Source organism: Dufourea novaeangliae, unplaced genomic scaffold (genome assembly GCF_001272555.1).
Source record: "Dufourea novaeangliae isolate 0120121106 unplaced genomic scaffold, ASM127255v1 scaffold8, whole genome shotgun sequence".
NCBI lineage: Eukaryota > Metazoa > Arthropoda > Insecta > Hymenoptera > Halictidae > Dufourea > Dufourea novaeangliae.
In genome coordinates, this window is record NW_015373923.1 from 826,301 (window position 1) to 850,855 (window position 24,555).

Below are 24,555 nucleotides of genomic sequence, written 5' to 3' on the forward strand. Positions count from 1 at the left end.
ACATAAGAGTGGTCACATTCGTTTACCTGCCACGATATGTTCACGTTATGCACTATGTGCGTAATCGCAGAATAAAACTTTACGTGACAGAAAGCACTGATGCACTTACGAAAAATCTGTCAACGATTGCGCGATCTCATTCCATCTCATTCTGTCCGAAATGAAATATATACTTACTATAGCAACTGTTGGTGTCGTATTTAGAGAGTGTAAACCATCGATTAATACTTATCGATAACTTAAGCAATACGATATTCTCGATAATCTTGACGCGGTCGATCTTACATATCAATATTTCAAATTTTTAATTAACATTTCTATTTATACGTAATTTAAGCGAACTTCACTTTAATTATTTTGAAATACACAATCAATAAAAAATTATCCATTTCTTAGGATTGTTCGATTATCGATAAAAATTTTATTACATAACATTATGAAGTATTTGTTGTTTAATTCTGCGCTTTTGAATACGCACAATTTCTTATCATCGCTTTTAAGTGGAGAATTTATTAAGATGTATAATTGCTATTTTATTTATTTTTTAAAATTATTATTATTTCCAAGCTTATTGGAAAATTTAATATCCTTGCTCGATTCTTGTTATGAAAGCGTATTACCCGCAATCCGCAATTTGATACGAATACTTATTGAACGCACCACTAGAGGGCTACGATCGACGAATGATTCTCACAAGTTCTTCATTCAATTAGATGCGTATAAAAACCAATATCTTAACCCAAAATGTCCCCATGATTAAGTTTTGTCACGGTGATCGTCACACTTGAGTGTAATCTGTCAACCTCAGCAGAAAAACAAAAATTGTTTCTCTTGTCTTCCTTTCCTTCTTCAAAATTTAATTAGTGACTGCAAATTAGCACCAAACAATCGCCATTCGTAATAATGTCGTTTCCTAATAAATATATATATATATACTACAAGCACTTCCGGCTGATATAGTGATATGTATAAAATGTGTCATCTCCATGTATTTTTTACCCTTCACGGGTAAATATCCACAAAACAGCTGTTTGGTAGAGATGTTTATCGGAACGTCTTTGGGATGCGTTGAAAGTTCGATTTCTCTCGACTGTTGAGATGATAAAGGATAGTAATGTCGCGACCAAAATGATCATTGTGTAATTCCAATTCTTTAGTAATACGTAACCTCGATCACCCAAGTAGAACTTGTAGGAATTATCATGGCTCAGTGTAAGTTAACCCCTCGCGAATTTATAAGCAATGCCTTTTCACCGCAAATTGGTGCGGTCTGTTCAACCGCGGCTGATGCCACTTGTCAAAAAAACAATTTATCATTCGTCGAACTGCTGCAACCCTTCTGCAAATTAAATACCGAAGGTAAGAATCTCACGGTTATTTTTCATCATTTCTCTCGATGATTCTTAAGAAACTTCTGATGTATCTGACATCCTGGGGATTAGCAAACCTGAATATCTTATAAACGACATACATACTTTAAGTACTGCCATCCAGAAACCTATTAATAGGCTTTTGATTGACAGTGAGAAAGTGTTATTACATTGTGTTAATTGGATTATCTTATTGATTTCTGATTGTAATAAGTAATGTGTGATTAAGTTTATTAATATCTGTGGATATGTTTAAAGGAAGTGTGACAAGAATGTTTGATAAAAGAATGTATGTCTAAAGGTTCACAAAAGCACTTGTACCTCTTAAATTTTACAGAAATATTTTGTGTGAAAGTAACTTTCTATGGGGTTATGAAGGTTCCAAGATATGCTAGCAGGATTGTACTCAATTAATAAATCATTTTAATTAAGTAAGACAGAGTTCTTTTATTGCTTTAAGGTTGGCGAACAAGTTTCAATTTTCTTCAATGTAACATTTGCGCAAAGATATACAAGTGTTTTTACTTATTTCTTAATTTATATTAATGTGGTTTTTTTTATTTTTATAGGTCATTTTAAAGATCCACAAGGAAATACTGTGACTGTTAGGAATCTTCGACTTTTTATACAAGATGTTAATGCCCACCCACCCGAAGAAAGTGCAGCTAATAAAATGTTGAACGAAGCAGTCGGTTCAGTTATGTGTGAACATACAACTTCCATTCGAATTGGAACTACAGAGCTCGATATACCTGTCTCAGTTCCTTGGTTCGAAGCGTGGAGAGAAATGTTTCTGAGTGTTCAATTCCCATCAGACCATGAATTCACTAAGCATTTCCTTGCTTGTATGATAGTTGTTTCTACAGCAGAGGACAATCCGTTGGAGAAGATACAAAACATGGGTGCACAGTTACATCTGAGTATACCTGGGAAATTGCCGAAATGGTTCAATAATAATACGCTTAGATACTACATCTTAGTGCATGATACTGTACAGGATGACAGGAACAAGTACGTATTTTCATCTTATCTTCCAACTCTTTGTAAGTCAATAAGTCCATTTATTCTAATGACATTTGTGATCTTTGTAGGGCTGAAATAGTTTTTACAGAAATGAAAAATATTTACGGTGCTAATAATTGTTTTTTATTACAAATGAATTCAAGACCACCAGGTCAAATTGACGACAATACTCATTTGCCAGACCCTTGGAGTCAATTTTTAGCGAAGCCTTCAGATACGTCCGTAAGTAGTGGGCAAAGTAGCTCTCCCCGTACGCCTGCGGATATCGGTGGTGTTTCTTCCATGCCGAGTGAAGTTATTACAGACACAGAGAAGTATGTCACTAGATAAAGTGCATTACATCTCTTTGAAAGTTCTCCAAATGTATCTGTAAATTTTGTACTTTAGGACAAGCCAAGCTGGAACTCCAATAGCCCCACAAAGTTCTGTATTGCTTTCTCCGGATGAAAATAGTACTGTTAGTTTTTCTTCCGGAGTATCCGAATCAGTAAATACACATTTAGAAGTTGGACAAGAAGCTGTTTCCGTTACGGTTCATCCTTTAAGCCCGACTGTTGAGGATACAGAAAGTTTAAGTTCTGTTGTACATACAAAAGGACAAGCAGTTAGTGATACGCCGATCAATGTTAATGTTTGGGCAGATTCTCCTAGTTACGTAACTACCCAACATGGTGCTAGATTGTCTACGCAAGATCTCGAAAGACTACGAACATTAATAACGGAATTTTGTTTGAAAAGTTTATTGCCATATGTAGAAAAACAAATTGGTCTATTGAACGACGTAATATCGAATAAGAAAGGTGTCAGTAGATCACTTTTCAGCGCAACAAGACGATGGTTCGGGACAAATAAGCCTGGTATACCAGGACCCACTCCGTCGAATGCTGTAATGTATGTTGTTTTATAACTATTTACGTACCGTCCCTTCTATATAGTCCTAAATCATGTAGTGTGTTAGATATGAAAGACATTGTGAAAATTGCATATACAAATATATAAAGATCCAGCTTCTTTGGATTTCAGTTATACAACAGAATCTCCAGAATTACAGTTACGTCGGTTAGGTGACTTGTGTTTCATGTTCGGTCACTATTCGCTTGCTTACCAAGCGTATCATAGCGCGAAGAGAGATTTTGCAGCGGATCAAGCTTGGCTTTATTATGCAGGTGCTCTAGAAATGGCTGCTTTAAGTGCATTCATGCAAGGTGAAACGAATAGAAAAACTCTCGAATATATGGACGATGCGATATTGACTTATCTGAACAGTTGTAAAATGCCCCAGTTTGCGACAAGAGCAACGCTTCTCAGCGCTGAATGTTTAAAGGGCCGAGGTTTGTACGGGGAAGCGGCCAAACAATTGATTCGTATGACCAGCGAAAAATCAGACTTACGTTCCGCGCTTTTGCTGGAACAAGCAGCCTATTGCTTTATTGGACCGAAAATGATGCGAAAGTATGCATTTCATGCTGTTCTTGCTGGTCACAGGTTTTCGAAAGCAGGCCAAAAGAGGCATTCGTTACGATGTTACCAACAAGCGTACCAGGTATTTTTAATTATTTAAATAAAAATAATACAGTAGCTGGATCTTATTTTTCTTACACGTTTACGTATCTATTTATTAGGTGTACGATGGAAGGGGTTGGTCGTTGGCTGAAGATCATATACATTCTACTATCGGTACACAAGCAGCATTATTGAAACAAGTTGGCGAAGCAGTTAAAGCATTTGTGAAGTTGTTAAATGCCTACAGTAAGCAAGGAGCTCCGCAGCAGGCAAAATTTTTACATGATTTTTTAAATGTCCATAATGTGCGTATTTATTGCTACTGCTTGTAAATAGTTTCTTACATCATGTGCACTGAATTCATTCAATGTTAATCGTTATGTATTATAGTTATTGTTACAGGAAGGTTTATCAAATGGTCACGAGCTTCCTACCTTGCCTTTACCATTGGTAAATAGCGATAATATTAAAGTATTATATGGCCCTATAGCGAAACCATATGAAAATAAGATTCCAGCAAGCCATCTTTCATTTAATACCGAAGATTGCGACGATGTAAGATGGTATAAAATGGAGGAAATGTTAATAACAGAAGCTCAAGGATCGCCACCTATGATAATGAAACCATTGGTTGCGTTATATTCCAAAATAAGTAACAATACCGTGAAAGCAAACGCGGTTTTGGATGAACCGGTGCATTTTTGTATCGAGTTGTATAACCCGTTACACATACCGCTGCCATTGTCTAATATCACCCTGTTATGGTTGTTCACTTCTGCCGATGGACAAGTTACAAACGAAATAAAGCTGCTAGAGAGCTTGAAACCGATAGAAGCGCAGATAATAGAAACAATTATTTTGCAACCAACTTGTGGACAACATATAACATTGTATCTTGTACCAAAACAAGTAGGAGAATTAAAAGTGTTGGGTTTAAGCTATGATTTATCTAATCCAACGATAGCTGTTAGTGGAAAAAGGTTATTTGAAATCAGAGGGCCTAAACTAAAGAATGTTAAAGAAAAACCCGGTACAAATATGTACGGTGTAGATTATAGATTAGAAATGAATGTTATCGAAAAGGCACCGTGTCTGCAGGTAACACGAATACGCTTTATTAAATAGAAATACATCTTTAATATGTTTACACTCTCATCACAAAAATTCAATCTTTTTTTTTGTAGGTTTACTTCAGTAACTTAACCTCGAAGATATTATGTGGTGAAATTCAAAAAGTAGACGTTACATTAAGGAATGTAGGGAATGCACCGTTGACAAATGTATACTTAGCGTCCACAGATGCAAAACTATTTTCATTGGGCGAAGAGTACGTGAATACACAAGGTAAATTTAATTAATATGTTTTGCATTATTCTTACAGCGTTAAATAGAAAAACAATCGATAAATTTACATTAGCGTATTGCTTTTTATTTCAGAGTACGCGACAAAGAAAAGTAACAAACTTATAACGAAAATTCCGTTACCTTTCGATACCAATACATTAAATGTCGGCGAGAGTTGCACAATACCATTATGGATGCGTGCACCCCATGAGAAAGGTGATCATCGTTTAGACTTACTTTTTTACTACGAGAACATTGATTCGAAGAGCACGATAAAATACCGACTGTGCAGACACACATGGCATTTCACGGTTTTGGATTCGGTGCAGATCAGCGCGATCGCCACCAGGAGCGTATTATTTAAGGATGTTTCGCCGACACTGAACTTAATAGTGTGCGTTAAAAATGCAAGCCACGTTCATGATTCCATTACCAATGAAATCGTATTATCGAAAGTATTGTTCCAAAGTGACACGTGGTCTGTGTTCAGTTCGTCTGTCCTGTCAATCGAGATTAAAATACAGCCTCAGGAAATGTTTCATTTGATGCTCAAGTTACGAAAGAAGAGCGAAGGCGAGTCAGTATTCTCTGACGTGTTCCTCACTCAAGAACCCGACAGCGCAGCGTCGAATGCACAGAATTATCCATACATTAGTTTCATACAAAGACGGCATATACCATCGTTAGATGTGAATGAAAATTCGATCGATACACAACAGCCATTTCAACGGTCGCTACAAAATGCAGAGCAGCCGTTTTTGTCTGCTGCCGTGACATTAAATTCCACTTTAATCCTTAAATGGCAGGCGAGAGCAGTTGAAGGCGGAGTTGTTACGAGACACGTGATTGGTCAACATCATCTCGACCTCGAGTATTTGAATAAAACTTACAAGCATCCTAAAGAAATTCAACTTGAACCGAACGAATACGAGGGACGGTTGAAAATATTCGGACCGGATAGAAATGTGCCCGATTCGTCGACTGTGACGAATAAAGAGCAAACATTAGAAACAGAATTTTTGAAAAACATCATTTCCTTTTCGTTGAGTCACGCTAGGCAAATTTCGCATAATTTCGATCAAAATCGATTGTGCTTCGTTCCAGTGATAATGTACATACAGAACCATTTAGAATCGCAAATTGACGTTAAAGTCAGTACAATCGGCACTAGCAGGTAAATATTACTAACATTCTACGATTTTTTATAAACATCACGTGAAGAGGAATTTGATAAATATTCAAATTATTCTGTTTTTTTTTCTTCCTTTGCAGTGGCACGCATCTTCCAAATATAAAATCACAAGTATACTCACCACAGGCGTCTACGTTCTATAGATACGCATGTCATTCGGCGATTTCGTCTCATATTGAACCACTTGCCAGCAGTACTGTAAAGTTACAAGCTGTACTTCCAGCCTCTGGAACGTACGATTTAGCAGCGCGTGTAGAAGTCTCTGTAAGAGTTGTAAATACTAGGGAATTCATCTTACAGAAATGGAAAATGGAGAGCATATGTATTATTAATGGTGATAGTAAATAATTAAAACTACGAAGGTATCATTATTATGAATACTAAATAATGGAATAAATTAATTTCATTTATGTAATTTATAATCATTCCTTAACGTGATGTAAATATCTAATATAGGGTCAAATTACTATTATTATATCTTTAATTATGAACATAATGTGTATTATTTAACGCGTCCCATTTTTTTTTCTTTTGTATCTTTTTCAGATATATTAGAATATAAGTGAATTTATATATGTTTTTGAATATATTAAATATTTGTTACAGCGTGGTCAATAGTACCTGTACCAGATGGGATATAGTTCAGTCAGAAAAGATTGTTGTAGATTATATTATTATAAATCGATACATTAAAGTCGTTTTATGTACAAATATGCTCAGTTATGACCCTTCGAGTAAGTGTCGAAATTGAATTATGGAAACGATATCATAAATATATTTTTTGGACCAGCATTTCATATCTTTTAAAGCAGCATAGGGAGAACCATTTATGGGCGTATAATTACGGAATGCTGTGAACAATATATAAATGAAAATAAATGATAAATTTCTTACAATAAAAAATTTAAATCATTGAATGAAAACATATATTAACATGTTGATACAGTAACATTGTAGTTAAACATAAGAATAAATGTTTAAAACCCAATGAGTATCATATCAAATAATTAGAATAAATATAGTTATGAAAGTAATATGAGTCTATATACAGAGTTAAGTTACACAAATTGTATAATAATATCTCTAATTAATTATTCGCAGAACTTACAAAATAAAAATTTTTCAAAACACTGGGAACCATTAAAACACAATAACACTTTTGATTATTTCTTATGCATGGTAACTTATATTTTATACATTTAACATCACACAACAATCTTGCTAAACGCTTTTACATAAATAAATATAGAAATATAGAACACTGAATCGTGTAAGTAATAAGTTATAAATGTATAAACTGTTGTGTGTATAGATTACACATGGTCGCGCACACAAGCGCACATGCAACAATACTGACATTCTGACTTAGCATTATTTATACAGAATAATTTACATTTCGTATAGTCAGTATTAAATAACATTGTGGCAAGAAGGTTCCTGAGTTAAGTTATATGAGTGTAGTTACATACAGACAATTCGAATCACGTAAAATATATTAACTAAACAATAACATTGAGTGATAATGAAACAAAACAATTATATATATATATAAAACAAAACCAAATTAAATATGTTAAACAAATATTCCGTATTTTGTAACTTTCTACGAAAATGAACATTCTCTTTGCCCATATATATGCATATACTTTTCCATGTGTAGAAAAATTATAAATTTCTTTTCATTTATTCTTATCCATCAGATATTTTAAGATATATATGTATAATATAAATATACGCAGGTGTATTTGTGTGTAAATTTCGATATTTCTTATAAGTTATTAGTTTGTATATTCATACGTTTGCAATAATGGTTTCGGTAAATCTGTTTGTACGATCTTTCAATCTGCTATTTCGAATAGAAATCGTTCTATATAAAATTAATGATTCTTTTCGAAAACCATAGTGAGACAATTTGTACGTTTGTTCGCATATCCATAAGGTTTAGCAATTTTTGTAAACTTTCCTATGCTGATTTCCATATGCATATCGCTAAGTTCCCAGCGCAATACATATACAGCAGGTGTTTGAGCTGATAAGTTATTTCGAACCCGTAGCCCTCGCCCACAACAGTGTGCCACGAAGCGCCGAATTTTTTGTCCATTGTCTCTTTGATCATACGAGATACGCTTTCGTAATTATCTGCATATTTCTCCGCTGCAGTAACGCATAGCTCCATTGCTTCCTGCTTCATTTCATCTGACATATCACATTTCTACAAATATAACAAGTTAAATAAACATTGACTATATTCGGAAAAATATTGTATCGAAATAATACCATTTTAAGAATAACAATACAATAATATACTACTATATAATTAATTTGAGTAATTCTATAACACTTAAAGAATTCTGAATGTGCGAAAACTACCTATCTTCCGTGTGTAACTTCTTCTATTGATCAAACCTTGATGACAGTAGCTAAATTCATTTCTTTCCAATATATTTCGTAAATACACTTTGCGTGAATTTTATTTTACTTACTCTGCAAAGAGGATACGTATGCAAAATTTTAACCACATCATCTTTCTTCACTTCAGTCATTTTTTTAAACTAAAATTACATAAAAGACGGATCAGGTACTGTTGCTCCTATTATCGGGGACAATGTAGAAATTGCCGTCTTCCAGGCGCACGTTTCACCCCTCAGCCCCTACGCAGGGGCTCTCAATTGTGGCCTTCTCTTAGGGCTTAGGGGTTACATTTTTCAAATTTATTTATTCTACAGTGTAGAATCTACATATATAAAATATAGTTCGTATTTAGTACAATAGTTTAACTAAAAATAAAAAATTATTTAACTTTATGAGACAATGTAAATATTTAAAAACATGTTTCAAATTAATTAAACATTATATTTCTTAATATTCTTCATTCTTTCAAACGCGAGGAATTGTTGTTCAAGTATTATACTTCATATTTCCATAATTTCAAGTAGGGTTATGGTTTCAATTAGAAAAGGTGGGTGAAAGGTGGTGATCGAATCCGGAAAGTTTGATAATTTGTAAGATTTCTAATTACTTATACAATGTTAAGCAAATACAGTTTCTAAATGAATAAAAAAGGCATATGAACGTGATACAAATTGTATCAAACCTAGAGAAACGTCAGACTGAATTATTAAACACTTTTGACAGTTCTATATATAAAGGTTATTTCATGAAATCAAAACACTTAAATATTCGATAGTGTTAAACTGTGTATCTCTGTTTTTTTAAATAAAACTAATATAAAATATGCTTAATGTATTAATGTAATATTTAACTATTTCTTTCAGACAAACATGACATCGCGATTTAGCGGAGCATTACAATTAACCAATTTGGATGATTTTATCACTCCATCTCAGGTATTTCGATTAATTTTATTTCTTCTAATATGTATTGTTACTAATAGTTTATTTTGGTTTTTAAGGAATGTATTAAGCCAATTGAAATTCAAGTATCAAAAAGAAAGACTGGAGCAAAAATAAAAATAGAGGAAGATGGTACTCCTTCGGTGCTTAATGAAGTATTTTACTTTATTGTATATCTCTCTAAAATGGACTTTACATACTGTATCATTATATACTTTTATCTTGCTTTATTTATATTGTTTCCGTTAGATTGGGCTATCAGAAAAATTACAAAAAGTTGAAATCACACTTGCCGATTGTTTAGCTTGTAGTGGTTGTATTACATCGGCAGAAAGTGTACTAGTTACGCAACAAAGTCAAGAAGAATTACTACGAGTATTTAGAGAAAAGGTGTCTCAGTGTCAGGTAATCATCATTGAAATTAGCAGCTCACAATACATGTAACTCAAAAGTAATATTATTTATGTGCATGTTCCAGAGTGGGGATGGTACATGTTCTACATACATAGTGGTCAGCCTTTCCGTGCAAGCAGTCTTGTCCATAGCAGAACGTTATGATTTGAATCCAGAAGAAGCATTGCGCAAACTTGCGGGTTATTTTTATCAATTAGGAGCAGATGCAGTTCTGGACATGACTGTAGCTGATGATTTTGCTCTTCTGGAGTCTGCCAAAGAATTCGTAGAACGTTACAAGACAGCTAAAAGTGGTGTAAAAACTCAACTACCAATGTTATCTTCTTCTTGTCCAGGTAACGCATGCAGCGTTGAAAGTAATAAACTTATACTGTGTAATGGTTCTACGTATTTCTATATTTTTTAATATAGGTTGGGTATGCTATGCTGAAAAAACCCATGGAAATTTTATACTTCCTTATATAAGTATAACGAAATCCCCTCAACAAATTATGGGATCATTGGTTAAATACCATTTAGCTGAATCTATGGGTCTTCCACCGGAGCAAGTGTATCATGTTACTTTAATGCCTTGTTACGATAAAAAATTAGAGGCATCCAGAGATGATTTTTACAACCAAGAAAGAAATTCCAGAGACGTGGATTGCGTAATAACTCCAAGTACGTACTTGCTAGTGTGACTCGTAATACAGATGCATGTTATACTTATTTACATCAATTATTACAGTTGAACTGGAACAAATGTTCAGAGAATACAACATGGTATTAAACGAAGTAAACGAAAGAGAAATTAAGAGACCTTTCGGACCGCAAATTGATAATATGAAAAGTGACCTTTATGGTCATAATGGCTCAGGATCTGGTGGTTATGCGGATTTTATTCTCCGTTATGCCGCGAAACATTTATTCGAAGAGACAAGTATACACGTTGAATTTAAAAGTCTCCGAAATCCTGACTTTCAAGAAGCGTCGTTTCAGAAGGATGGAGAAACGCTTTTAACATTTGCTATCGTTAACGGGTTCAGGAACATACAAAATCTTGTACAAAAATTGAAACGAGGAAAATGCCCATATGATTACGTTGAAGTTATGGCGTGTCCCTGTGGTAAGTTTCCTTCAAACTGTAGTATTATAAAGGCAATATGGTGTATTCATAATTTCAATATAATTAATAGGATGTCTTAATGGAGGTGCACAAATTAGACCTTTAAATAATATTCAGCCACGCGAGTTAGCACTAAAATTAGAATCTACATATCGTGAACTTCCTCGGAATGATCCTGATAAAAATCAGGTTGTTAAGAATTTGTATAAAACTTGGCTTGGAGGAGAGTACACGGATAAAGCTTTGGCGTACTTCCATACACAGTACCATGAAATTAAAAAAATGAATACAGCTCTCGCAATAAAGTGGTAATTACAGTGGATATTCTTCATTTTACCGTTAGGTTATCACATAACGCTCTAGTACTTACAATATTTTGTAATATTAAAAGGAACATGAAATCTATGCTTTAAATATGTATATGATAAAGTTTTTGTAAATAACCCATGAAATAAAACTTTATTTATTAATAAGTAAATATGTAAACATAAATTCGGGATTCAATGATAGTAGCAATGGTAGTGTATTAATTAAACAATAGATTTATTAGATACAACTACTTTACAAAAAGTAAAACACAGCTCAGCCAACATAAACTATACTTTTTTTTCTTTATAAATAATCATCTTATAACTAAGTCTTTTCAGTATAACACTAAAATGTACAGCAAATATAAAATGGTACACAGTTTGTATACCAACTATTTTTTTTATCAAATTTACAAAGTCATATATATTTGTTAAAAATGCAAAAGATTGTCTTTCATAGTATTCCATATTCTTTAATGCAGTAATCTAACGTGACTAGTAATAAATATTAAAAAAAAAAACAATAGTCGTTCCAAAGGAAAGCAATATACTTTTTGCTTAATAGTGTAATTCTACTTTGTACATGTTATGAAATAATATTCTAAAATTTCTGCATGTAAAGGAATATTTTATCTTCTTACTATAATGTGTTATTTCCGAACTTACATACAATGTAAACGAATTAGTGATTCAACGTACTGTACTTTGTAGTTAATAATACTGGTGAAGTAATTATAAATAATCCAGACATGAAAGTAGAAATATCATGAAATAGTTCTACTTAATACAATGACATCCATTTTAAACAAGAGTATACTATACACAGTTACTATACACAATACTTTAAGCACTATTACGTTTAAACAAATATTTATTTCGACTTTGTTAAAGACGATTATATATTACAAATATTAACTTATTTTTATAGTTATAATTAAAGTAACACGTAACAGTTTTGTCACAACATCGTATTCAAAGCAACAATCAGTGACACATAATATTATCTATATTTCAACTTGTTAAAATTTCTTTTTTTAATTTAATAAACATATAATCACAATTAGAATATAACAAAACCACAGTTTAAACAAACAACCTTCTAGCATTATGTATTAACATAATCAGAATCGAAAATTGTTTTTTTATACATAAAAATTTATATGTAGCGTTCAACTTTTTCAATTCCCCGGAATGAAAACTTTCTGATCTATTGTTGCTTCCATTCTATATGTATTTTGGCCTGAAGCATCAAGTATATAACTTAGACAAATTAACATGTTCACTGCCCTAGTCTAGCATATACTTCCCACTTGTATATCCCACGAAACAATAAAGGTAACTTAAGGTATACATTGTATGTAAAGCAAGAACAGGAAGAATGGCTGTACATCACGTACGATGCACAGGACAGTGAACGTGTTAAAGAATTACCTAGAATTTTTATTATCTACAAATTCTTCATTTTCATTCATTTCTTTGGACTCCTCCTTTTTCAAGTCTACACCTGTATAACCATTTTCAATGTATGTAACCGAATCATGATCTGTACTGATCCCCTCATTGTTTGCATAAGTATTCATTAACCATCCTTGATTACTACCTACTTCTGTTGACACAACAAGAAACAACTCCTTCTCCTTGCTGTCTATCTGGTCCTTCAGATACAAGAGTAAATCATGATCCTAATAACACAAGAATCGTCAATTAAATGTAATAACGTATTATTTGTATCTTGCTTATCTTAGTTAGGCAAATGTGTTAGATATATTTTTTTTCCAACCTTTCCTATGAGTTGTGGAGAATCAAGCTTCGAATCGAGATTGTAAAAGGCACCATGAATTTTCTTCAAGGCAATCCAATGACGCCTTTTCAAAGGAAGTAATACGAATCCTAATTTATATTCTGTTGGTACATTCAATATGAAGCCTTCAATGTTGTCTAAACATAGACATTGTGGATCTCTGAAAAATCATTGCAAACATTGAAGAAACAAAAAATTCTATACAATGAATTAAAAGATTTGCACTATTCTGATAAAAAGTATTTTTAATTTTTTTTAGTACACAAACCTGCGTTTATCAAACCAAACTGCTTCTCGTCCTTTTTCTTGTAATGCTGCCATAATAACATTAATATCATAATTACCAAGCCCTAACAATGATTTATGAGGATTAATCCATACGTCTGGACTTAAATTGTAACAAATCTTATCTAATTCTTGTTTACTAAATCCTCTCTCTTGAAACAAGTTGTTCAATGCATGTAAAGCACAAAGCTCTTTTACCTGTGAAAGATACCAACAGAGACATCATACATTATGGATCAATATAGTTTTTAATATTATAAAATTATAATTAAAACATTTGATAAGTTACTTGTCTTTCATGGTATATGGATCCAGTCATATCAGCTACTGTATTTGCAACCATTTTATTTACATAATTTTCTTTCTATGTTATACTGTCAATTTTACCAGTGAATAAATTGCATTGTTCACTGGAACTTGTATCGTACAATGAAACTTAAAGTACTTTCCAATAATTGTACTGATAGTCTTCAGTATCTCGTAACTCTGTCAACAAAGTGAAGCAGTTATTCGCTAATATTTAATAGCAGACTGTATCAGTCATAAAATAATTATAACTGAAGTACATACTGCATCGGAAAACAAATACTGCCACTTCGGAATACAACACTATTTCACAACAAATCAATGAATACTAACGCCGACAAATATCGATATATTATATCTGTAGTTCGTTTACATTCATTCATAATTACAGTTTGTCGGATATATCACAAGACGGATTTACAATTACATTCACTTTTATAATTCGTAAACGCCAGTGTTCAATGACGATACGCAGTATCATATTACGATTAGCCAAGTCTACTGATGTTATGTAAACTAGAAAACGATATTGCTGATTGGAGATTCTTGGACAACTTGCTAAGATATTATAGTACCTACTTTGTAAACTGTTCGTAGTATTCAAAACTTGCAATGTAATCTTTCCGTAAAGTAACTGATTTTTAATTATATATTTTATTTCACGACTGTATTAATTGTAATGTTACCGATATTTTTCCACTGTAAAAAATTGCGCTGATATTGGTCAACCTGTTAAACGCGAGATGTCATATATTGTATGGTTAACTCAAATATCCATATAGGAATATGAACTGATGTGACTTGTTTGGAATTTAAATGTAAGATCTTCTAAAGATGCTACACCATTGTTATAGGAAAATTGAATTATTAGAACAGTTAATATCTTCAAAGCGTTTTATGTTTAAATGACATTTTTCCCATTAAGCTTGAAATGGATATTGAATATAAACTCCTAAGAGAAATAGATTGTAAACAAGGAGCTGTCCGAGCTGTACGATTTAGTGGTATGTACAGTTTTTAGTCGGTCTGTTTATGTTTGGTATTGATTTTTTTACGAAAAAATGTATATTTATATCTAACATTTTCTAGTCGATGGGACTTACTGTTTAACTTGTGGGTCTGATAGAAAATTAAAATTATGGAATCCGCACAGAGGGGTTACTTTAAAAACATACGGAGGACACGGAGACGAAGTAATGGATGCTTATGCATCTTGCGATAGTAGTCAAATTATTTCTTGTGGATTGGATAAATCAGTTATTCTCTGGGATGTAGCAACTGGGACCCCTGTTCGTCGTTTTAGAGGACATGTAGGTCCTGTTAATACAGTAAGGTATGCATGAATAGCATGAAATGAGTAGTCCTATTTATCTAATGAATAGTTTGCCAGTATTTTCAAATTATATACTAGTTAATCCAAATGTAATGAAGTCAATTTTCATTCTAATATTAGATTTAATGAAGAATCTTCTATGGCTATTTCTGGATCAAGAGATAACTCAGTTATGTGTTGGGATGTGCGTTCTAAAGTTCAGGATCCTGTGCAATGTTTAGGCGAAGCTAAAGATTCTATTTCTGGTGTCAGGGTGTCGGACCACGAAATTCTAACAGGCTCATTTGATGGCAAAATACGCAGATACGATATCCGTGTTGGTGAAATGTATGCAGATTATATGGGAGGTTGGTAAATGTCATAAAATGTGCCTAGGCAAAGTATAAGTGTATCAAATATTAATTATAATTATATATAATAAATACATTGTAGATGCAGTCACATGTGTTAATTTCACACGAGATGGTCAGTGTATAGTGGTCAGTTGTGCAGATGCTGTAGTCAGATTAATGGACAAAGATTCGGGAGAATTGCTTGGAGAATTCACAGGTCACTCTGCAGATAATTTATGTCTGGAATCAAGTGTTGATGTTCAAGATACTCGTATTCTCTCTGGTTCAGCCGATGGAAAACTATGGATCTGGGACCTAGTTTCTCAAAAAGTAGTCGCCAAACTTTCCGGTTTTAAACCGACTAAACATCCTCTAGTGTCCTTGAGTGTACATCCACAGACTAATTGTTTTTTAGCTGCGAACGGACCCACTGTCGTAATGTGGAGCACTGAATCTTCAGTGCAAGAATAGTGCTTTATAAAGAACATTTTAATATGTGTATTATATATTGTTACGCTGTGGCGTTCCGCCACACGACATAACAGTTTTATTATAGAATACAACACAACACAACGTTTATTTATAACTGTACAACTGTACAACGTTATTTATATATAAATATGTACAACTTGATTATAGTACATTTGTTCTCTTTCATGTCATATCAGAGACTCTCTTTTTAAATATTCGCGGTTGTCAGCGTAACGATCGACTGATTCACAAATCGATCCTCGGAGTCAGAGGCATCTTCAGTTATAACGCGAAGCCAGCTTCGTAGCTTCAAACGTCACAACAATATTATAAGTAACAATGCTATGTTATAATAAAGTTCCTCTACCACGTCTTTGCTTTAAGCAAGTAAGGGATATTTAATAAAAACAATTAATGTTAGTGTGATATACACGAGAGAGAGGTGTGGTTCCACCTTCGGTAAATTATAAAAATATTATGTAAAGACAATGTTGGTTGAGGTGATACAGCGGGGTTTGACCAGTAGCGCGGCGAACCTAAACATCGCGTGGTTCGAATCCAGCGCCAGAGGATCATTTTCACGGTAGCAACACTATTTAATAGTTTCAGTTTTGCAGCATTTTATTATTTAATATACGCTACGCCTAACAAAGAAACCACAGCTTTCCTGTAAAATATCATCGCGTTACGAACGCGTAGCGTTTCTCCGGCTGTGCATGAAAAAGATCGAATATGGGTTAGGTTACGCTGGGTCGAAGAAAACAGGCTACGGTACGCACGAGCGTAACGTTACGTGCGTTCTAGAAAGAGAGGGTAGGAGATCGGTGTACGAAAAGAAACGAGAGGAAGCACCTGCGCGCGCAGGTGGCGCGATGTCGGTGCGTCAGAATCAGTGGTCGCCACCATCTCACCCGGGTGAGGGAGAGAAAAAGAGGGAACGGTGTCCGTATAGCCGTGAGAGAAATAGAATAGGCTGCGCAGGAGTAAGAAAGGCCGACGGATTCCGTACAGCGAATGAAAAAGACGGAAGAAACGGGAGAGAGAGAAAGAGATATACAGCAGGAGAGACACCACGGAGGTGCTCGCACACGGGGCGGGCCTGCCAGTCTCAACCACTCCGTGGAGTACACTTTTTATTCTGTACTCGAGTACGCAACCACTCTCAATTGTCGGCTGTTTTGCACCTACCACAATCGAGGGAATCCGTGGCTCGCCCGATGCGGGAGTGGAGGCTGTTGGACCGCCGCGTGGTCTTGCCAGACTTTTCCCAGTAATCATTCAGTACACCGTGAGTGAGGATTGTTGTTGTTGTTGTTGAGATCGATCCCCTTCCCCCCTTCCCGTCCGGCTCGCCGGCTGTCAAAGTCACCGGAAAAAAATCTAAGGCTGTATTTCTGTGATCGGGTAACGGTTACGAACCGCCCAGAGACGAAATCGCGAAGATCCGACGGTGTCTCAGTGTTAGTGGTTGAAAGAGTGGTGGGTGGCGGATACGAAGAAGACGGGTGCGCGAGGAACGAGGGTTGTTATGGGGCGAAGCTGTCTGGTGGTACTTTCGCCGCTGCACTTGCTGACTATATTCGGCTTCTTCGCGGCGGCCAATGTTTTCTCTGACAGTAAGTTGCATTGTTTTTCTTTTCCTTTCGACGTCCAATAAGAACGAAATAGAGAAAGGTGGGTTGAAGGTGGTGGGGAACGGGTGTCTCGTTGAAAAATGCATGCGATCATGCAACATTTGTTGAATGACAGAGAGAGTACATTATATGGGATGTGCCTTGCACCGGTGTGTCGCTTACATAACCGACATATTTCGCATGCATTTTCGGCGGAAACATTCTTGCTGGTCGGTTAGACCGTAGAACGCGGGAAAAGGGTGAACATCGCGCCGATATGAAAGAATATCTGACGCGCGGAGCTCGATATCTCGGCGATCGCTACGAGGGGGATGCTGGTGGCGTGAGAGATACGTTGCTCTGTAAATGGGGGAAGACCGCGATAGATGGAAGCACGTGAAGACCTCGGCACACTCTTGTGCTTTTGGTGCGATTCTGGCGCAGTATTGGCCACGTTTTATTTAATATGACAATAAAGTAATGAAGTCGAGCAATGCATACTAAAATGAGAATAATGAATCCTCGAATCAAAAATAGCTGACTTATAATATATTTCATCGGTATTTAGGAATTTTATATTGAGTACAATGAAAGCGGTTCGTAAGTTACTATGTTTTATTTTAGAGAAACGTTGGACGGTGCGAATGGGGGTGGGGGGGCATATACGGGGAAAGAAAGTGTCAAATAATTTATAAGCATAACATATTCTATCAATATAAGTTTACAAATTAATTCTGAAGGAGATTATAGGTACTTTATTTCATCATAGATTTACAATGCAGAATACCGAACGTTCTTGAAACCATTCGACATTTTTGGAATATTTCAAAATCTTTCTAGTTCCTTCCTAAGGAAATATTAAATTTACATCAAAATGGAAGGTAGGAATGCAGAATATCTTATATAAATAATATATTGACTAAATGTTCCTTGGCATGGAGGTGCCTATAACGTTGACGCAAACACGAACAAAAAGAATTTTAATAAAAAAAAGGAACGTACGGTACTTGTTAACGTCATCAATTTACACAGTGACTCGAACTTATACGTAGACCTATTGGGTTGCTGCGTAAATTCTGTTGATTCAGTTTTTGTAATGTATCGTCGAAAGTGTCCAAACTTTTCGAGCAACCCAAAATGTTAACGGTTCCGGTATGAACGAGCCAAAATAATACACCACTTTCAAGTCCGGACATCCTTGGAAATCCGAGGACAAGCATTCGGTGTGTACACAATTGAAGTTTTCGTTTCATTTCCCTTTTCCCGATTATGCAATTATCACAAACAATACGGGAACTCACGCAAGAATTTATTTCCTTACTTTCAAAGAAAACCGATCCTTTATGCCCACCCCCCTCCATTTCTTTCGTCTCTTTTCACGTCAGAGACGTGGTATCAGATGTATAACAGGAAACTTCTTTGGAAACACGACTTGTACTGAGTAATTTTATTTTCAGAGAAAAAAAAATCACAGATGTGGAGTTTTTAAATTTGATTAATACGATCAAGGGATAGGCTGTACGGCATAGTTTGCTTTATGTATTTGGGCAGATTGTCACCCTTTGTTGTTTTGAATGTATTTAGATAACGGATAAAAAATATGTCGGATCGTACGTCAAGTGTCACTTTTATCGATCACCATTGTGATCATCGGATCAAGGGGGGCGGGGGGCTACAGTCCTCACTTTGCAGGGGGCTGCAATCTAAGCCTTCCATTTATGTAAAAACACATATTGATCCTTGATATCCTGCATCCCTATTTCTGTCGGTGTAACGTTGAAAATTTGACGCGAAAAGCCACTTCGCGATCCCTTTCCTTCCTCCTTGCTACTTTAGAACTCGCCATATCGCGCAGCCCTGAAATATAAAAGATTTAGAAGTGTATTATCAGTCGGCTAATCAGCTGATTAGATCGCGAGACTTGTTTCATAATCCACCACTTGAATGGATAAAGTCGTCCACTTTACGAACGTGGAGGTAATGTTACTTTTAATACGATCTATCAAGGAAGTTGTACGGAATATCGTATTCATACATTCATGCGGACGCTTCTTGCGTCTCTTCATTTGGGATATTCGTCTTTTCGCGTGTGACGCAGATGGCGACACGTTCGATAGTATAATCAGGTTCCTTTTACGCGTGGATGACACTTTTCGACGGTCGAAATGAATTATTTACAATTAGTAAACTGCCGAGTGGCATTGAAGTAGGTACTTGTGTTACACTGGTGTTCAAACTTGACGTTTTGAGGACTTTTTGAAGAACGACTTTTCGAAGGTACCTTTTCAACGTTATTCGAGGGGTAATCTGTCTTGCGATTAGCTTTGACGAGTCTTTTGTATCTATAGAAGTTACTGACCATTCGTTTGAAATGTCAGATACGATGTTTCATTACGGTAGGAAATTCAGAAATTTAAGTACTAATTGTCGTTTACATCAGTGTGAATTATGATTGACGTACTTTTGGTTAGGATGCACTGAATTGTGAAATTGTACATTGTTCGGTTCAAACAAAGGGACGTTATTTTACGCCGCGTTACAAGAAACAATATTTAATTTATACAATTAAATTAATTATTACCGTATGTTTGTCTGATGTGCGTAGATTAATCTATCCTTTTTTTTGTGAAATTCGGTTTGCACGTTCTTTCTATCACTGTCTGAAATAGACGTACACAGAGTGTTCGACTAATGTTAGAAAATTTACAAGGTGATTCTACATGTTAAAGTAAAACGAAAATTAAAAATGACGAAATTGTGAGGCATTATTTTGAAGATATGAACAATGAAGAATTGGGGTCAGAAAAGCCTCCCGCTGTTATTTGTTGCTCGACCAGATCGTCTTCGCTGTTATTTTTGGCAGTAAACAAGCCCTCCCCCATTTTTTTCATTACTTTTTTGCCCTTTGCATTGGATTCGAGTAACGGTTCCTTAGTACGGTGGAAGTCGTCAATGACAGCACATCTATTTAGTCTCCGCGTATTGTAGCCCTCGTAGAAGAGTAACTATCTGTTTAATAGCATTAATTTAATTTATGTAGTGAGTTTTAGTTTAAGTTGGTTTACTTAATATTTAGTTTGCGTGTGTGTGTGTATGCTGTGGTCTTCCTCGTGGATATGAACGAGTAATCAGGACCCTCTTATTCAATTGAACTATGTAATATTATTAGTGAAATTTTACAAGTCACAAGCTACAAGTTATCAGTAAGTAATAAATTCTGTTGTACAATTGCAACAAGTAATTTTTAATAAAACAAGCCGGGTTCCACAAGTAAATTTTACAAATTACAAGTCTGATTATTCTATTTTACATTTTGAGGTTATGTTTACCTTGACAGAAGCGAATCGGTGATTAATGTAGTCAAGTGTGTTCTCTTTTATTCGAAATAGGCTAACGTGAAGATAAATGCAAACTAATGTACTTAACGTGCATACGAAAATTAAAGAGCATACAAGCTTATTGTTTGGACAATTTAGCAGTGAATAGTGGGAAAAAGATCAACGTGACTGATACATCTAACAATGAACACAAACAATAAAAAATTCACTAATCAATAGTCAGAAACATTATCCTCTAAACAAAACTCAGTCTTCGAAGACTTGTAAAAATTTTACAAGTAGATTGAGTATAACTTGTAAAATCCCATTCATTGTGCGATGAACACTTTTAAAATAGCATTAGTCACTCAACTTGTAAAATTGCAAAAATTGTTTGTGCAACACAAGTTCGCAAGTTACAACTTATAACTCCACTATTATTAGTCGGTAAATTATTACGCAAGAGGCTTTAGGTTTAATGTCGTGTACCGATACGTGTGCTTTTTTTTTACGAAGCGTCATAAGAAGATTACTCAGGCTTGCGTTCAGTCGTTATACATCACTTTTTCGGTTACAAAGGTAAAGACGTGTTTTTTGTTCAGGCGACACCAGTGTACGCATCGTCACTGTCACCCTCTATGGCCTCTATGCTTACCGCTCGTGCACAACGGATTGCCTGGTTTCAGGCGTTTCTGACTCCGAATCTTTAACTGTTAATAACTCGAGAACAAAGCTCTCAACAAAATTTCGTCATTCTTGATTTTCGTTTTATTTCGACTCGTATAGTCAACCCGCAAACTTTCTGACACCAATAACCGGACACCCTATATATTTTCGCAAACATTGTATAATTTCTCAATTGAATGCATCGTAATCCAGAGTATATCGGTCAAGGTTTACATAAATTACAACTTTATTACAACTTCTGAATTTAACATTAAAAAATACGTAGAATACGTTAACCTAAAATTACAATTTATATTACCCTTGAATTCGGCCTTCAAAAAATTCGAATTCCATTTTTTTTTCTTTCGTGTGTTGATTCACTTTTGGCTTCTGGGGAGCCGCGTGAAAAATTCCGATAACAGTTTTGGGTGACAATCGGCGAACGCGTTAACAAATTACACCATAATTCACACATAATTCATCCATCGTTTTCGGCGCGTCCGGCCTTTTCGTTCTCACCGTCGTCGTGGAGGGACGTGCAATTGACGTTTCGCTCATTACGTCGAATGTCGGCCATTAGTTGAGCAACGATTACCCCGGATGTAACGTGCATGGTGTTTTAAGGGGCACTACCTTGTTATGCAACGCGCGTCAAATATGGCAGTATGATCGATGGACGGAGAACGTGATCGAATTTTGTTCAAATAAGAAAATGTTTCGAGCTAGTGATGGCGATACATTTGAATTGCATCGATATTTGGTATCAATACGTGTTGACACCTAGAGTATCAATACACATATATCGGGAATAAAATATCGATATTATCGGTATCGACACTTGCAATTCAACTAGAAGTAATAAAATCCAAAACTGAAAATAAATTATTTATTTAAGCAGGTATGTATTAAGGCAGATTGTCAGGTTACAGTGTGGAAAACAAATCAACCAATCGCAAACCCTATGGGGAGCTTGTGATTGGTCTATTTTCTTTAAGGCTAACGTTAGAAATTTCAATATTTGCAGGTTAAGTATTGATACTGGAATATATCGTCACATGAAATATCGACACTGTATCGGCCATCACTATTTCGAGCAATGTTGCTTCTTGGCAGTTGATCATTCGATCTACAAAAAAAACTTATTACAACCGCCGGTAGGTAATGTGTTAAGTATTCACACGTGTTTCGAGGAACGGGTACCATTACCATAAATTACAACTGCATTGAACAAAAGACACGTAATATCGTACGTTGACGTTAAAATCGTCGCCTAATAAAAACCGTGGGAAATCACAAGGCAGTGTGAACGTGTCAATAGGCTATAGAACTTCAAAGGAAGATTATAAACGTTAAAAATACATCCAAAAGTCATTCGTTACTTTGCATAGATTGGCAGATGGTAAGGAAGATCGATTCCGCGTAGGTCCAGCAAAGTTTAAACGAGTGGGGGGCAGTCGTTTCGGCGCTTCGCACACGAGGGGGCGCAGGGAAACAAATAAAATCCATTTTCGTGTGATAGAATAAAAGTTTATTCGCAGCTGTTCTTGTTTCCCGCTCGAAAATCAGTCGTGTCTGCGTTGCATCCGGCGAAACTTTCTGAAGTTTTGAGGACAACAATAATCGTAGGCAACGTTTGTGTGAAATCTATGGATTGTTTCTGTAGTGAATAGTAGCCCAGATTATCTCTGGAAGGGTCCACTGCATTGGAATATCGTATTCGATTATCTGCACGAACACGATAGTATATTGGGAGTGTTTCCAGAGTGCGACTGTCCCCTAGAAAATAGCGACGCAACGTGGGCAATAAATTCGTGTTCGGTTGAACAGTATGCTACGGGGCTACCGTACGGCACGAATCATTACTGCGGAGGGGAAATAGGAAAATTGGTTATTTGGATAAAGGGGATTCGAATGAAAATCAGTTACGAACGAAAAGTTTTTTTTTATTGTTACCTGAGGTCCATAAACCCCCAGGTTAACATTAGAACTACCGAAGTAGACAAAATTACTGGCTAGTTCTGTAAATATTGCTTTTAGCTGGAACAGTGCATTTTTTGAAGTTTCGAACGATTTCCATGTAACATGTAAACGGAGAAATTAATTATATTCCTTACAGCTATGGTAGATACAGGTGTACAATATTTCGTTACTTGTGGGTAGTTCTACAGGGTGTCTTATTTAAGTGGGACCCCCGAATATCTTTTTTAATCGCAAAAAATATTTTATAGGTAATTTGAATGGTATTAAGTGGTCGGTATCCTGAAATTTTCAAGGTCATCGGTTTTTTTTCCAAATAACTACAGGTCATTTAAAGGTCATATCATAGTACGTATCTGAATGTATTTTCTCACGAGCTACGCGATGCAACAGGAAAAAAATATTATTTGAGAAAAACCATTGATGACCTTGAGAACTTCGAAAACAGAACTTTTAAAAAAAACATCGCCTGCAGGATACTGACCACTTACTACAATTCAAATTACCTATAAAATATTATTTGCGTTTTTACAATTAAAAACCATGTTCGGAGGGTCATACCTAATGGAAAACAGTCGATAGTACCTACTGATGTCTCATTTCTCACGTAATGCTAGATATTTCGAAAAATCTCGATTACTCTAATTCGCATAATATTCCTGAAATCTGAAGATATACTGTTACGAGCACCCCGTATATAGCGTGAAAGGGAATGAACAAAAAAGTTCCGATGAATCGTAATGAGAAAGTTTTCCACTGATCCTCCGGGTTTCGAAGCTCTCGCGAATTCTTTTTTTTTCGTTCTTTTCTACAAAACAAAATTCCGCCAAAAGTTCCGGCAT

At 35.3% G+C, this 24,555-nt stretch overlaps 6 protein-coding genes across 6 annotated transcripts in view; 4 read left to right on the forward strand and 2 right to left on the reverse strand.

The window, feature by feature from the left end:
- The first annotated feature begins 983 nt into the window (after positions 1-983).
- LOC107194731 (trafficking protein particle complex subunit 8) lies at positions 984-6,789 on the forward strand. Its single transcript, XM_015584404.1, has 10 exons — positions 984-1,359; positions 1,940-2,381; positions 2,462-2,707; positions 2,781-3,284; positions 3,417-3,936; positions 4,016-4,201; positions 4,287-4,994; positions 5,081-5,240; positions 5,334-6,414; positions 6,513-6,789. Exons 1-10 carry the CDS (start codon positions 1,203-1,205, stop codon positions 6,778-6,780), a joined length of 4,272 nt encoding a protein of 1,423 aa, XP_015439890.1. The 5' UTR covers positions 984-1,202; the 3' UTR covers positions 6,781-6,789.
- A 1,606-nt stretch (positions 6,790-8,395) lies between these two features.
- LOC107194947 (dynein light chain 4, axonemal-like) lies at positions 8,396-8,975 on the reverse strand. The gene is made up of 2 exons (XM_015584657.1): positions 8,916-8,975; positions 8,396-8,644 (listed from the first exon to the last, which is right to left on the reverse strand). Exons 1-2 carry the CDS (start codon positions 8,973-8,975, stop codon positions 8,396-8,398), a joined length of 309 nt encoding a protein of 102 aa, XP_015440143.1.
- A 348-nt stretch (positions 8,976-9,323) lies between these two features.
- On the forward strand, positions 9,324-11,684 carry LOC107194819 (probable cytosolic Fe-S cluster assembly factor GJ13047). The gene is made up of 8 exons (XM_015584522.1): positions 9,324-9,391; positions 9,708-9,779; positions 9,845-9,940; positions 10,035-10,190; positions 10,264-10,534; positions 10,611-10,859; positions 10,927-11,304; positions 11,375-11,684. Exons 2-8 carry the CDS (start codon positions 9,714-9,716, stop codon positions 11,614-11,616), a joined length of 1,458 nt encoding a protein of 485 aa, XP_015440008.1. The 5' UTR covers positions 9,324-9,391; positions 9,708-9,713; the 3' UTR covers positions 11,617-11,684.
- Positions 11,685-13,039: 1,355 nt separating this feature from the next.
- LOC107194907 (josephin-2) lies at positions 13,040-14,041 on the reverse strand. The gene is made up of 4 exons (XM_015584620.1): positions 13,988-14,041; positions 13,682-13,896; positions 13,393-13,573; positions 13,040-13,294 (listed from the first exon to the last, which is right to left on the reverse strand). Exons 1-4 carry the CDS (start codon positions 14,039-14,041, stop codon positions 13,040-13,042), a joined length of 705 nt encoding a protein of 234 aa, XP_015440106.1.
- A 754-nt stretch (positions 14,042-14,795) lies between these two features.
- Positions 14,796-16,234, forward strand: LOC107194809 (WD repeat domain-containing protein 83). Its single transcript, XM_015584512.1, has 5 exons — positions 14,796-14,822; positions 14,930-15,008; positions 15,094-15,337; positions 15,458-15,684; positions 15,770-16,234. Exons 2-5 carry the CDS (start codon positions 14,936-14,938, stop codon positions 16,138-16,140), a joined length of 915 nt encoding a protein of 304 aa, XP_015439998.1. The 5' UTR covers positions 14,796-14,822; positions 14,930-14,935; the 3' UTR covers positions 16,141-16,234.
- A 1,434-nt stretch (positions 16,235-17,668) lies between these two features.
- Positions 17,669-24,555, forward strand: part of LOC107194528 (low-density lipoprotein receptor-like) — a 48,869-nt gene continuing 41,982 nt past the window's right edge. Inside the window, exon 1 of the mRNA XM_015584170.1 lies at positions 17,669-17,756. Within this exon, the coding sequence (XP_015439656.1) occupies positions 17,669-17,756 (88 nt within the window). The remainder of the gene's footprint in view (positions 17,757-24,555) is intronic.

Coding starts and splice junctions, on each gene's coding strand:
- LOC107194731 (XM_015584404.1), top strand. CDS start 1,203: ATGGCTCAGTGTAAGTTAACCCCTCGCGAATTTATAAGCAATGCCTTT. Junction 3,937..4,015: donor GTTACCAACAAGCGTACCAG/GTATTTTTAATT, acceptor TCTATTTATTAG/GTGTACGATGGAAGGGGTTG. Junction 6,415..6,512: donor AGTACAATCGGCACTAGCAG/GTAAATATTACT, acceptor CTTCCTTTGCAG/TGGCACGCATCTTCCAAATA.
- LOC107194947 (XM_015584657.1), bottom strand. CDS start 8,975: ATGACTGAAGTGAAGAAAGATGATGTGGTTAAAATTTTGCATACGTAT. Junction 8,645..8,915: donor ATACGTATCCTCTTTGCAGA/GTAAGTAAAATA, acceptor TTATATTTGTAG/AAATGTGATATGTCAGATGA.
- LOC107194819 (XM_015584522.1), top strand. CDS start 9,714: ATGACATCGCGATTTAGCGGAGCATTACAATTAACCAATTTGGATGAT. Junction 10,191..10,263: donor AAAAGGTGTCTCAGTGTCAG/GTAATCATCATT, acceptor TGCATGTTCCAG/AGTGGGGATGGTACATGTTC. Junction 10,860..10,926: donor GGATTGCGTAATAACTCCAA/GTACGTACTTGC, acceptor CAATTATTACAG/TTGAACTGGAACAAATGTTC.
- LOC107194907 (XM_015584620.1), bottom strand. CDS start 14,041: ATGGTTGCAAATACAGTAGCTGATATGACTGGATCCATATACCATGAA. Junction 13,897..13,987: donor CCATATACCATGAAAGACAA/GTAACTTATCAA, acceptor TATCTTTCACAG/GTAAAAGAGCTTTGTGCTTT. Junction 13,295..13,392: donor CTCCACAACTCATAGGAAAG/GTTGGAAAAAAA, acceptor TTGTGTTATTAG/GATCATGATTTACTCTTGTA.
- LOC107194809 (XM_015584512.1), top strand. CDS start 14,936: ATGGATATTGAATATAAACTCCTAAGAGAAATAGATTGTAAACAAGGA. Junction 15,338..15,457: donor GGTCCTGTTAATACAGTAAG/GTATGCATGAAT, acceptor TTCTAATATTAG/ATTTAATGAAGAATCTTCTA. Junction 15,685..15,769: donor GTATGCAGATTATATGGGAG/GTTGGTAAATGT, acceptor AATACATTGTAG/ATGCAGTCACATGTGTTAAT.